The following is a 13,947-nucleotide window of genomic DNA, read 5'->3' as shown; positions in this document are numbered from 1 at the left end:
CCATTTTGGATTTCGAGTCAGCTTACTTTGGTTCAATATCACAAGCTAGCAGGTTTCAATTATCCACCGGTGCAACATTTCACACAGAGCACTGGGTGGTGCTGACAGGCCTTTTGCTCGAGGACGTTGTTTTCCCACCGATGTCCGTTACTTACATCCTGCGCCGTATCTTTCCTTCTGTCATCTTACAGTCGTGCCAGTGGCGGTGATAGCTGGCTGGCTAGCTAGCTTGTTAGCTAGCCGCGAAGAAGAGCATCGGCACCGGCTTTTTGAGCTGAAGAAATATCAACAGGCCGCCAGATATTTTTCGCCGTTTGTGCAGTGAGGTTATCGGCCCACCCGGCTTATCACAAGGTGAGTAAAACACCCGGAATGGAGAAAGTTAGGGTTATGTGGCCAAGGGATGCTACGACGTTCAAAAGGCTAACCGAGCTGAGTGGCGCTAACAAAACAGCTAATAGATTCACACTGGCGGGAAAAATCTAATATAATGTACATATATTGTAATCGATAGCCCCGATAATGGTGGGCACCGACAGACAATAGCAATATAATAGCTCTTCATCGCAGTTACAGGCAGCTTGATCTTCGGTAAATTGAAGCGCTTTATTGAAGCCTACCCGCTTAAAAACATGCATCCATACGTCCGTCCGTCCATCGGGCCTTAGAGTCGTTTGTCACATGGTGTGAAGTGGGTCACTTATGTTCCAAAAAAATAGTACTCTCCAAGTAACAGCGAACGATTTTTTTTATCATGACTGCATGTGAACGCTGCGAGTGTTGTGTTTGGCAGGAGAAATGTATCAAATCCCAGTGAACGACGTGACAACACTCAGGAAAGCCAGGACAAAAGTTAAAATTGCTCTTGAAGATATTGGTTTGGAGTATTGCAAGGAGGTGATAAAGGTGAGTGTATGATTGGTTGGTGTGTTCCATAAGCAGTTTTGTAATGATAAAAATCTAGTTTGTATCATTTTGTGTGTTTTTATTTGTTGTTGTTTTTTTTTCTGTTTTAGGATTTTAAGGACTTTAGTCCAGGTGAGGACATTTTCAATGATACGCTACATACTGATGTCTGTGTGTGGGACCCTGCTTACTCTAAGATACAGGTAAACATGTTTTGTTTTTGTATTGCTTGAGTTGAAATTGTAATATGCGGTTTAATGTATTTCCTGTTACCATTTAGGACTATCGATCAAGGCCTTTTTGCTGCGGAGTATGTCGTTTTTCTTCCAGAAGCTACCCGAGCTACCAGAATCACTTCCGCCATGCGCACAAAAGAACAATTCAAAACAGACTTCTTCTTAAGTGCTCTCACTGTGCATTTGTTGGGAACAAGACAGCGTTGGAGATCCATGTGAGAATATTCCACAAAGACAGATTAGAACAGCAGCAGGCCGCTAGGAGTGCTGCCATCAGACAGAGACAGATGCAGCAAAAGAAGCCTCCCAATGGTGCTGCAAGGCCAATGTACTATTGCAAAAAATGCATGTACCGTGATACTCTGTACAACGGCGTGAGGAGGCACATCTACAGAGAACATTTTAAGCATGTTGCCACACCATATCTGGGTATGGTTTCCAAATCATCCGTTCAAAATGGCGCTCCTTTCAACGGCGATAACATCCTATGCAAACGCTGCAGGTTTACCACCAAAAGCTACGAGTCACTTGTGCAGCATGTCATCGAATACCACGAGCGCATTGGTGCTCAAGTAACTACTATGATAGGGCATTCTAATGTTTCCGTCTCCAATTTGCCAAGCATGTCCCAGAAGTCCTCCATGATTGTCAACGGGGGATCATCACTTGTAGTTAATACAAAGTCACAAGTCATTGGCTACTTAAAGCCAGCGTCCCCTGTTTTTAAAGCTCAGTCTTTGGTCACGGCCAAAAAGGCCCCTGTTAATGCGCCTAGGAGCACTGCCGCTGAAAGTAGTGGGCCTGTTGTTAATACAGGCCAAACACAGAAGTGGAAGATATGCACCGTGTGCAATGAGCTCTTTCCTGAGAACCTGTACAGCGCCCATTTTGAAAGTGCGCACAAGGCAAGGATAGTGTGGGCTCTGGCCAAGTATATCATGAAAATCCATAACTTCACTAGCAAGTGTTTGCTTTGCAATCGCTACCTGCCTAGTGATACACTGCTGAACCACATGCTAATACATGGGATCACTTGTCCGCAGTGTCACTCTGCTTTCCACAGTGTTGAAAAACTCCTCGACCACGAGCGCCAGGTTCACCTTGAGGCTTATGTCGGGCCCCCGGGAGCATCACCGCTAACTTTTGATCTCACCATCAAACAAAACATACAGCTTCATATTCTCACCTTTAACATGAAGAAGGCAGATAGCCAAGATCAGTCGTTAGCTAGCTTGAATATGGGCAACCCCCTTGTCAAAGCGGCACCGTCCACGTTTTCAGAGATAAAGACTCAAGCGCTGGACAATATGTTCTGTACAGTGATGGAAGCCAATGAGTCGGAGAAGACGATTTGTCCGCTGTGTTGCGCCATTTTAAAAGATCCTGTCCCTGATGCTTTGGCAATTCATCTGAGACAGCGACATCAAGTGCTCCAAACAATGCATCCCGTTGAAAAGAGATTGACATACAAGTGTATTCATTGCTTGGGCGTGTACACCAGTAACATGGTGGCTTCCACAATTACACTGCATCTTGTCCAGTGCAGAGGAGTAGGAAGGAACCAGGGAATGCAAGGTCCCAAGGCAGCGTTGCCCCTTCACTCATCAGGAATGAACATCATTAAGAAACAGTCGCCAACACGTGCGGTAACTCACCCCAGGAAGGTCAAAATGAGTAAAGCTGGTGAAGGGGGCCTGGCCCTAGATCCTAAAATCAATGAGAATAAAACATATGAGGCTCGTAAAAACTTCCTAAAAGCCTACTTCAATCAAAAACCTTATCTTTCCTCCAAAGAAGAGAAGAAACTGTCTGCTAGTCTGTGGGTGTGGAAAGCAGACATCTGTAAGCACTTTGAAACCATGCAAAATGTATGCAAAAGACAATGTGAGACATCAAATGCATCTGTGCTGCTGGGTTTTGACATGCAGGCTCTCAAGAAAGTGAAACACGACATGGTCTTTGAGAACATCCAGCGTGACGGTACATCAGAGGCGAGGTCTGGTGGCCTCAAGTCTGGTACTCCAAACATGACCCAAAATGTGACACAAAACTGTACAAAACTATTACCCCAAAGCATCTCCTCTACCAGGCAGACCACATACACTGAGCCCATCTTGATTGACTCAGATAGTGAACCAGAAATGGAACCCATACCCGTTGCTAACACAAATGGTGACTCGGACCAGCTGGAGGTCGAATCCCGACAGACAGCAGAATCAACAGAAACCGAACCGATGCCTGTTGATGACACAAATGATCAGTCGGACCTGCAGGAGATGGAATCCCAACAACCAGAATCAACAGAAACAGAACCGATGCCCGTTGACAACACAGAGGATGACTCAGACCTGGAGAAGACTGAATCCCAGCAACCAGCAGAATTAACAGAAATTGAATCAATGCCTGCTGCTCCCAGATATCATGACTCAGACTCGCGCAAAACTGAATCCCAACAGCCAGCAGAACTATCAGAACTTGAACCAATGCTTGTTGATAACACAGATGGTGACCCAGACCTGCAGAAGACTGAATCCCAACAGCCAGCAGAATCAACAGAAAACACGGCACATGTAAACACAGTCGATCCTTCAAGCGGCAATGAAGAATCTTTGCAAGACGGACATGAAGAGGCTTGAAAGCCTTCCTGTTAGTGTCTGCTCTGCAAGTGTGCCTTCAAACAGTTGTCTGAACAAGGAGTTTAATTCGCTTGTCTTGTCTTGAACAGTATGTGTCTCTGAATTTGGTGATTTCTTTTTTTATTATTAAAAATTGGGGGAGGGGTTAGATCAAATGTTGTGGACATGCATGCATTTTGTTAAGCAACGGTGATATCACATGACCACACATTCGCGTTGTTCCAGGGGTTATCATTGTATATACTTTATGTAACACTTCTAAGCGTTCTCATTTCTGAGATATATATATTTTTAATGAGCTGTCTTAAACCTGTACTATATTGCCAGTGTTTATTTGGAAACTGTACAGTTATTGCTAATGTACAAAATTGAATAAAACGTTATTTAATAAAATCAAACCTACTTTTTCCCTGCTTTTTTTGATCGTCCAAAATGATCTGTTTATCCCCTCAGACCGCAGTATTGACAACATGCTGACTTCAAAAGTGACATTTCACCACACAATAGTACATAGACATTCTTGTACATACTGTAGATACTCCCACTAGGATGTGTGAGTGCACATGCAATACTCAAGTCCAACAGCATGGGGCGGTCGTGCTTAGACTGTAGAGTTTGAGTCTAGTCCATTATCAAGTAGTCCAGCACACGGGAAATGCGAGTGAGTGCTGTAATTGACAAAAATGGTTTGTGTGTTTGCTTAAGCATTAAACAGGTTTTTAATTGTTTGACAGTCAGTTAAAACGTAATTATTCTCTTGGTGAAGGAAGAGTTTATGATACAGCTCTTTATACACGTGCACCTCAAGAATTACAGTATCTTTGAAAAGTTTGTTTATTTCAGTGGTTCAATTAAAACAAATCGAAAGTTGTGTACGCTATAAATTCACTACACAAATATTTCATGAATATATGTTGCAGTAATCACGATTACTGCATACAGCAAATAACCTGAATTCATTGTCTCATAAAATGTGCAAAATTGTCGAAAAGTTGAATATTGAAAATCACTGTTCACGCTCAACTCAAAGGAGCAGCAAATGAAGGACTAAAACTTCCTGAGCTCTCAAATGATCTCATAGCCTGAATCAAATCCCTGAACTCAAATAAATCAGATGCTCAAACTAGCAGACACGACGGCCAGTTTGGATTTTAGAACAAACTTGAACTTGTCAGGCAACATGTACTCTATCGATGTTGTCAGCCATCTTCATTTTCCCGATTCTGCTGCCATTTCATGACAGTCGTTTACATGTCACTTTATTTTATTTTCAGCTTTCATACACATTTCTTCAGAGAATGCATTCTCATGGTAAAGGTACCCAAACCTTTTCCACCGAGAGCCGTATGCTGAAAAATAATATATATACAGTATATATATACTGCTCAAAAAATGAGAGGAACACTTCGAAAACACATCAGATCTAAACTGGGGGGGAAATGGTGTTGAATATGTTTCCTGATAATAAGTGGGTGATGTATTAGTAACAAAATGATGCCACATCATTTGATAGAAATGAAAATGATCACCCTATAGAGGGGGGAAATCAAAGACACCCCAAAAATGAAAGTGAAAAAATGATGCAGCACACTGGTCCATTTAGCTAAAATGTCATTGTAGCAACTCAAAATGATTCTCAGTAGTTTGTGTGGCCCCCACGTGCTTGTACGCGTGCCTGACAACGTGGGGGCATGCTCCTAATGAGACTACGGATGGTGTCCTGGGGGATCTCCTCCCAGATCTGGACCAGGGCATCAATGAGCTCCTGGACAGTCTGAGGAGCAACCTGGCGGCGCCGGATGGACCTAAACATAATGCCCCAGAGGTGTTCTATTGGGTTTAGGTCAGGTGAACGTGGGGGCCAGTCAATGGTATCAATTCCTTCATCCTCCAGGAACTACCTGCATACACTAGCCACATGAGGTCGGGCATTGTCGTGGACCAGGAGGAACCCAGGTCCCACTGGTTCTGACAATGGGTCCAAGGATTTCATCCCGGTACCTAATAGCAGTCAGGGTGCTGTTATCTAACCTGTAGAGGTCTGTGCGTCCTTCCAGGGATATGCCTCCCCAGACCATCACTGACCCACCACCAAAGCGGTCATGCTGAATGATGTTGCAGGCAGCATAACGTTCTCCACGGCATCTCCAGACCCTTTCACGTCTGTCGCATGTGCTCAGGTTGAACTTGCTCTCATCAGGGAAGAGCACAGGGCACCAGTGGTGTAGTTGCCAATTCTGGTGGTCTATGGCAAATGCCAATCGAGCTCTACGGCGCTGGGCAGTGAGCACAGGGCCCACTACAGGACGTCGGGCCCTCGGGCCACCCTCATGGAGCCTGTTTCTGATTGTTTGGTCAGAAACATTCACACCAGTGGCCTGCTGGACGTCATTTTGTAGGGCTCTGGCAGTGCTCATCCTGTTCCTCCTTGCACAAAGGAGCCGATACCGATCCTGCTGAGGGTTGAAAGACCTTCTACGGCCCTGTCCAGCTCTCCTGGAGTAACTACCTGTCTCCTGGAATCTCCTCCATGCGTCCAGGTACCGCAGTGATGCCCTGGTCCAGATCTGGGAGGAGATCCCCCAGGACACCATCCGTAGTCTCATTAGGAGCATGCCCCCACGTTGTCAGGCATGCGTACAAGCACGTGGGGGCCACACAAACTACTGAGAATCATTTTGAGTTGCTACAATGACATTTTAGCTAAATGGACCAGTGTGCTGCATCATTTTTACACTTTCATTTTTGGGGTGTCTGATTTCCCCCCTCTATAGGGTGATCATTTTCATTTCTATCAAATGATGTGGCATCATTTTGTTACTAATACATCACCCACTTATTATCAGGAAAGATATTCAACACCATTTCCCCCCCAGTTTAGATCTGATGTGTTTTCCAAGTGTTCCTCTAATTTTTTTGAGCAGTGTATATACGTTTATAAAGGCAAATTATGTGGTAGTAGTATCAACCAATGTGCCTTCTTCCCATTTTTGCTGTTTGGGACAACCCTTCTCTAGGATTTAAAAAACAGATGTGGGAGTGTGAGCATGTCTCATCCTAATAAAGAGCAAGCGCATACAGGATGTAGCATTAGTAGTTTAGTGCCAAGTACGTGTACATGCCAGTGAAGTAAACACACAACAGTGTTATCTCTCAAGAGCAGAGATCAAGCGTTTACATCCGGTATTGTCAGTTGGGGGGGCGGGTGAAATTGCAGTGCCTCTGGACTTCCTTGGTGTGGCACTTGTGCACCAATATTAACCGCCACTGCTGAATGATAGTGGTGGCATAAGGTTGCTTGGCACAGCAGGTTGTGTTATGAGTGGAACACAAAGTGGAAGCGGAACTGGCATTCAAATGAGTCATTTCATGAATCTATTTGACACTTGGAAGAAAGCAAGTGCAAGCACTTAGAGGGCCATTTGATCACATCTGTTCCATAATATCCCTTAGCAAAAAGAGTATACTTATTTTATAGTAAAACTAAGGAAGTATACTTGAAGTTGACTTTTTCCTAACTATATTTTATGCACTAATAGTACAGTGTAGTATACTTGGCTTACACTGACAAGCATAAACAAAAGTCTAGAGACTAAGTACATCAATACTAAAAATGACACTTATACTTTAATACTAAAACTTATACTTTAGTATATATTTTTATGGTCTTTCTGCCACAAAGTACTAATACTTACCCGTAGTATATCTCGCTCCAAGTGCATAGTAAGGTCAAGTCATTGATTAGCGCTTAACATTGAATTTATATATCATTTTTCATTTTCTCCAGTGAGGACTTCATAGGTCTTTGTTTTTGAAATGTTTGAAAATATGTCAAACTTGTTTTCAACATTCTGCCTTGTGATTTTGTAAATACATCGCACTCTTGTGTACATACCTTATGAATACACTTAAAGAATACTTTCAGGAATGTAGTTCATGTACATAAATAGTACGCTGCAAGTAATATGCCAAGCAAACAAGTAAATAGTAAAATAACCAAAGTTGACTAAAAATAAGTATACAACTAGTACGATGGCAGTATTTAGATAAGTGTAAGAGATGCCAGCCCGTGCCGCTGTGCAAGTGTACGTTGGTAGATGTCTCTCTCAACCTTAAGAGCTCCGCTGAACGCTGGGGTTGACAGTCTGAGCTCGTGGCCCAATGGCCCTGCTACAACTAGAGGTACATTTGTTTGGACAAATAAAATGATGATCACAAATATAGCTCATAAGAGTTGAATTTAGGAGCTGATTTCATGATTTCTTGATAATAACCAAAATCACTTAAGTTCTTACATGAATAGCTGTAGCATTGTACTGCCCAAAAATGGAACTCTTATGAGCTATTTTTGTTACATTTGTCCACACAAAGCTACCTTTAGTTGGATCAGGCATTCAAATGAACAAGAAACTGAAGAAACAAGGGTGCTCTCATCATCTTTTCCATGACTGTACGTGTTATACTGAAGTATACTTACTGAAATGAACTTTAAGTATACTATTTTTTTCCAAGGGATGGTATACATAAAGTGGTCGTTTTTCTTATTCAGCAATTTTGTAGTGAAATAACATATTTTAGCGTTTTGGAGAAGTTTGCGTGCCAGCAAGCCTTGCGTTGGCGCTGATGGCATAGTGTGTCTATGTTGGAGACTGGTTTTATCACTTCATGTGGGCAGTATTGGGGACTGCCCGCCTGGAGAAGGCATTAAACAAGCACTGAGCATAAATAAATATGAACCTTTTTTACCCCCCTCATCCTTGCTGCACCCCCTTGGGAACTTTGCCCTGGGCAATTGTCCATGTGGCCCATAGCTAAAACGGCCACTGCTTGTTTGTAAACGTCAGAAGGCCTGTGGTTGCTAATCTATTCAGTCATTTGTTCCCCCAGAGCGTAGTTGCTCACTGCAGATAAACAGCAGATGAGCAGTTGGGGGGGGGTATAAATCTTGCTTGTCAGTGCTATAAAATGAAGTGGTGTCATTCGTGATGTTAGACAATGTCAGTGTCATTTTCACAAGAAATATATGTTCAACACACACTTATTCAACTTATTTGAGTGGAACACTAAACGTCATGTTTCCACATGACTGAGACCTTTTGAAACAAGCACAATTTGAGACTATTACCATGAGTCTCCAAAACACATGTATACATCTTTGCATAATTGCAAAAGAGCAATAAGTATCCTTGAAGGGCACACTGTGTCCTCTGCGAGCTGACTGCAGGGAGTGTGAGCATGGAGATGCCAGCAGCAGGTGACTGGTCTGAGGTCTGCAATGTCACTGATAACTTATCAGCCATGCCTCATTTATGTGTGCAAGCAGCCCTGCTTCTCAACATCAAGTATGCAGTCAAGTGCTAAATGTCCTCCTGAATGATCTAGCCTTGTTTTGAAAGGTTACCTGCACTCTAGATACCACAAACATCTCCAAGTATAATGTGGTGGAAAGCCTCACTGCTACAAGCACAATAGTATCATTGGAAAGTGAGCATTGTTATCTTTGTGGAGGCGGAACGTTTGGTTCATCTCTTCTTTTAGATTATGAATGAATTCCGAATGAAACGGTGTAAGTAAGTCTGCGGGGGTAATCCATTATCTCACAAAAGCTGACTACACCCGTCACATTTCAGCATTTTCATCTTCTTAAGGGACAAAATTCTATAAAAGTAAAGAAGCACTCGCAGAACGCAGACCTCCGCCAAGCACCATTGTTCCCCCCATATTGTGATTCACACCAAAATAATAATCCGATATTTTTTGGATCAGTCTTTGATATTTTGTAGAACCTGTTGGAAACTTGTCCTGTATTCTTTTTCCAAGTGCTCTGACCATTTTTTGTGGAGTTATATGCACAAATGGCGAAAAGGCTCCTACCTTTCAATGTTAAAGAATCCTTTCAAAATTCGGTGATCCGGATCACCCCGAAAACTGAATCAGTTCTTCCACATCCCATTTCCGACAATTGCTGAAAATATCATTGAAATCCGTTCAGAACTTTTCAAGTTCTTTTTCAAGCAAAAACATAACCTCTGCTGCGCTTGGCGGAGGTAATAAACTTGTATGGAACAGTTGGAATAGTCACTGCATTTCTTGCAGCCATCTTGGGCATGGTCATCTTGTCATCTTGGAGGTGTGTTTGGGCTTCATATGCACTCCTGATCAAAATGTAAAGACCATTTCAAAAAAGAATTTACATTTTGCACAGTTGGACCTTAAGGAGGTTCTCAGTAGAACTTGAAAATGAAAGAAGAAGAATGGGAGAAGGAAAAAAATGTGACTAAGCAATTGATTGCAACCAAGCATGAAAGTGCAATAGGCTGTTCATCAGCTGATCAATAGTTTAAGACCACAGGCTTTAAAAGACAAAATCTCAGGTATTCACAATGTCCTGATCTCTGGATGGCAAAGGCAAAAACGCTTTCTCTCTTTGAACGCGGTCAGGTTGTTGAGCTGCACAAGCAAAGCCTGTGGCAGCGCGCTGTTGCTGCTGAGGATAAACGCAGTAAGACGTTCATTTTACACTTCTTCAAAGATCCTGAGGGTTATGGAACAAATAAGTCAAGCGGTAATGTCACCAGCTCTGAGCCGGAGGATCTGATTGGCTGTCCGTCAAGACACGGGACCATCCTCGGCCCGAATGAAGGTTCTTACTGGTGCCGAGTGCGGCCCGATAACCATCAGACACCATCTGTGAGAGAAGGCTTTCAAGAACAAAGAACATCTTCGAAGACCTCGTCTCCTGCAACGCCACAAAGTTGCCCGTTCGGAATTTGCACGAGAGAACCAAACATGGGACGTTGGAAGATGGAAGAAAGTTTTATTCTCTGAAAAAAAATCAAGTCTCCTGATGGCTTCCAACGTTACTGACAAGGAGATCCCAACTGAAATGTTTTCTACACAGTACAGTGGAGGGGTTTCAGGGTTTTTTGAGCTGTGGTCTTAAACTGTTGATCAGCTGTTGAGCAGCCTTTTTCAGTTTAATTTTTGTTTGCAACAAATTGCTTACTCAAAAATGTTTTTGTCTCACTCCCATTTCTTGTTTTTGCATTTTGAAGCTCTAATTCGAACCTCCTTAAGATCCAACAGTGCAAAATGTACATTCTTGCAAGTTTTCAATTGGTCTTAAAATGTTGATCAGGTGTGTATGGGAAGTGTGTCCTGACTTTTGTGAGATACTTAGTTGGTCCTGTGCAGTCTTTGAATTTCAGCATAGCCTGTGAGTGGAAAACAAGGCACACCAGGCATACTTCGGGTGTTGCAGCTTTGTTTGAATGAACTTTATATCAGGGGTGCCCATCACGTCGCTCGCGAGCTACCGGTTGATCGCGAGCTACTGGTCGATCACATAAACGTCACTTTGTCGACCTCACATGACATCAGTCAGCTGACATTAAGATCCCCTCCTTTATTTATTTATTTATTTTAGTTATTTATTTTGGGGGGGGCATACAGGGGTTTGCTCCGTGGGGTCGGGTGCTGGGTGATACATCTCTGCCGCCCGTGCCTCCGCCGGGTGGGTGGAGGGTGTGCCTCCTGCATCCCTTGGCGGGGCGGCCCTGTGTCGGGGGTCGGGCAGGGGTTGGCCCGGGGCGGGCCGGGCTCCGCTCCCTGGGGGTGTGGGGGGGCGGTGGGCGGGAATTGGCACTTCCGGCGCGGGCGGGCTTCTTTCCGGTTGTGGAGGCGTCTCTGGGCCTGCCGGTTTGTGGCCCCCGGTACCCGTCTGCCTTTGCGGGGTGTGATCTCTCGCTGGTCTCAGGGGTTGGCATCCTCCGGCCCGCTGGCGTCCTGTCCTTGGCTGGGATTGCCTCTCTTTGGCCCCTTGCTGGTCTTCCCGGGAGGGGGGCCCTCTGGGCTGGCTCTTGGGGCACTGATCTTTGTGCTGCCTGCCCCTATGGGCCTGGTGACCTTCTGGCGGCCAGGGCCCGGCCTGGCTATTTGGGGCGGGGCTCTCTGGGGGGTGAAGGCGGCCCCTTTCCTTTCATGCATTCTCAGTGACAATTACACACCCACACATTTCTGCACCTTTACATATATATGAAGTCTTCCCCACATACAGAGATACCTGTACATATGCACACTCACAGTACATACGTACTTCCCCACATTACTCACTGAGTTAACCAGGGTGTTATTATGTTGTTGGTTTTATTACAGCGACGGTGATATCAGCAGTATGACTATATATACACTGTATATACTGTATATACTGTATATATATTTTTTTTTTTTTACAATGATGTGCATTACAGTACTTTTCATTCTGTTCACTATCATGGATAATCATTTCATTACTACTATTATGTGTGACTGTTTCAATGCAGTATTATCATTGTGATCACTATCATAGTTCATCATTTCATCACTACTATTATGTGTGACTGTTTCAATGCAGTATTATCATTGTGATCACTATCATAATTCATCATTTCATTACTATTATGTGTGACAGTTTCAATGCGGTATTATCATTGTGATCACTATCATAGTTCATCATTTCATGACTACTATTATGTGTGACTGTTTCAATGCAGTATTATCATTGTGATCACTATCATAGTTCATCATTTCATTACTACTATTATGTGTGACTGTTTCAATGCAGTATTATCATTGTGATCACTATCATAGTTCATCATTTCATTACTACTATTATGTGTGACTGTTTCAATGCGGTATTATCATTGTGATCACTATCATAGTTCATCATTTCATTACTACTATTATGTGTGACTGTTTCAATGCAGTATTATCATTGTGATCACTATCATAGTTCATTTCATTACTACTATTATGTGTGACTGTTTCAATGCAGTATTGCCGTTGTGATCACTATCATAGTTCATCATTTCATCACTACTATTATGTGTGACTGTTTCAATGCAGTATTATCATTGTGATCACTATCATAATTCATCATTTCATTACTATTATGTGTGACTGTTTCAATGCGGTATTATCATTGTGATCACTATCATAGTTCATCATTTCATTACTACTATTATGTGTGACTGTTTCAATGCGGTATTATCATTGTGATCACTATCATAGTTCATCATTTCATTACTACAATTATGTGTGACTGTTTCAATGCGGTATTGTCATTGTGATCACTATCATGGTTCATCATTTCATGACTACTATTATGTGTGATTGTCATTGACAGCTTTGTCATTGTGGTTGTTGATATTGTTTTGTCCTTATGTCCTTGTTTGTCTTTGTGGTTGTCATGGACATTTATTTGCTGATGTCGTTCTGTATGTTTCTGTTGTTCTGTCACTATTGTTGTTGTTGCTGCTGTTGTCCTTGTCTCTTGTCTCTCTTTTTTTGTTTTTGTCCACCTCTCGTCCCCCCGCCCCACTGTTTCCTTTTCTCTTCTTCTCTGTCCCCTCCTGCTCCGGTCCGGTTGCTCCAAATGTGCTTTATAACAAGCATCAAGGTCGAATAAATTCTGTATGACAGGGGAAGTGTAAAGATGAGGCAAGCTACACACGGAGACGCAACGATTATGGATAAACTAACTGAGCGGTAAGATGCGTATATCTATAACAAGACTTCTCCATTCAATGGTAGCGGCTCGTTATATCGAAAAAAAGGAAATTGTTTGTCAACGCGATGTACACCTTCATCTCCAGACGCAAACTGATACAAGCCGAAGTTTGGCGTCCTGAACTCCACTGTTTCTTAAACTATTACTTCACGATGAATTGGAAAATGTGCCCTTTGCATAATCATTTTCATTTCTTATATTTTTTTGTAATGTTTGATAGCAAATGCTAATACAGGAACCGTGTGCCTAATGAACACTACGTAGCTATTTTGATGGACATACTGTATTAGGTTACGTACACAACTATTGAGGAGTTATGTCTTATTATCTTTATTGCCATATTGAAATGAATAGTGAATTACTGAATGATATCACTATTCTGATGTAAACTTTGAAAGTGTAGCTGTGAGATACTAATCATTAGTATTTAGTATTGTAGTTTCAAAGTTTACCGTTAGATTTTATATACATGTTGTATGTTTTATAGCAAGAGAGAGATCATGTCGACTTATAACTTGCATGCTGAAAAAGTGCATGCACCCCGATACACACGTACAACGTACACAAATACTCATATTCATAAATAGAGACAATAAAGGTCTTTTCTGTATTTATGGTAGGA

At 42.6% G+C, this 13,947-nt stretch overlaps 1 protein-coding gene across 2 annotated transcripts; it reads left to right on the top strand.

Annotated features, from left to right (window-relative positions):
• On the top strand, nucleotides 1-4,176 carry adnpa (activity-dependent neuroprotector homeobox a). 2 transcript variants are annotated; one of them, XM_054785153.1, is made up of 4 exons: nucleotides 1-354; nucleotides 794-906; nucleotides 1,017-1,109; nucleotides 1,187-4,176. In XM_054785153.1, exons 2-4 carry the CDS (start codon nucleotides 799-801, stop codon nucleotides 3,776-3,778), a joined length of 2,793 nt encoding a protein of 930 aa, XP_054641128.1. In that variant the 5' UTR covers nucleotides 1-354; nucleotides 794-798; the 3' UTR covers nucleotides 3,779-4,176. The 2 variants fall into 2 exon arrangements, with proteins under 2 accessions (XP_054641128.1, XP_054641129.1); XM_054785154.1 differs by lacking the exon at nucleotides 1-354 and having other exon boundaries at nucleotides 792-906; nucleotides 1,017-1,038.
• Nucleotides 4,177-13,947: the final 9,771 nt, after the last annotated feature.

This window comes from Dunckerocampus dactyliophorus, chromosome 8 (genome assembly GCF_027744805.1).
Source record: "Dunckerocampus dactyliophorus isolate RoL2022-P2 chromosome 8, RoL_Ddac_1.1, whole genome shotgun sequence".
Lineage (NCBI taxonomy): Eukaryota > Metazoa > Chordata > Actinopteri > Syngnathiformes > Syngnathidae > Dunckerocampus > Dunckerocampus dactyliophorus.
Note: the sequence above shows the minus strand (reverse complement) of the source record. Positions and strands in the feature narration are given on the sequence as shown.

What these genes read in the sequence shown, in the direction of transcription:
- adnpa (XM_054785153.1), top strand. Translation starts at nt 799, where the DNA reads ATGTATCAAATCCCAGTGAACGACGTGACAACACTCAGGAAAGCCAGG. An exon ending in ATTGCAAGGAGGTGATAAAG is followed by an intron (nt 907 to 1,016) that starts GTGAGTGTATGA and finishes TTTCTGTTTTAG; the next exon opens with GATTTTAAGGACTTTAGTCC. An exon ending in CTGCTTACTCTAAGATACAG is followed by an intron (nt 1,110 to 1,186) that starts GTAAACATGTTT and finishes GTTACCATTTAG; the next exon opens with GACTATCGATCAAGGCCTTT.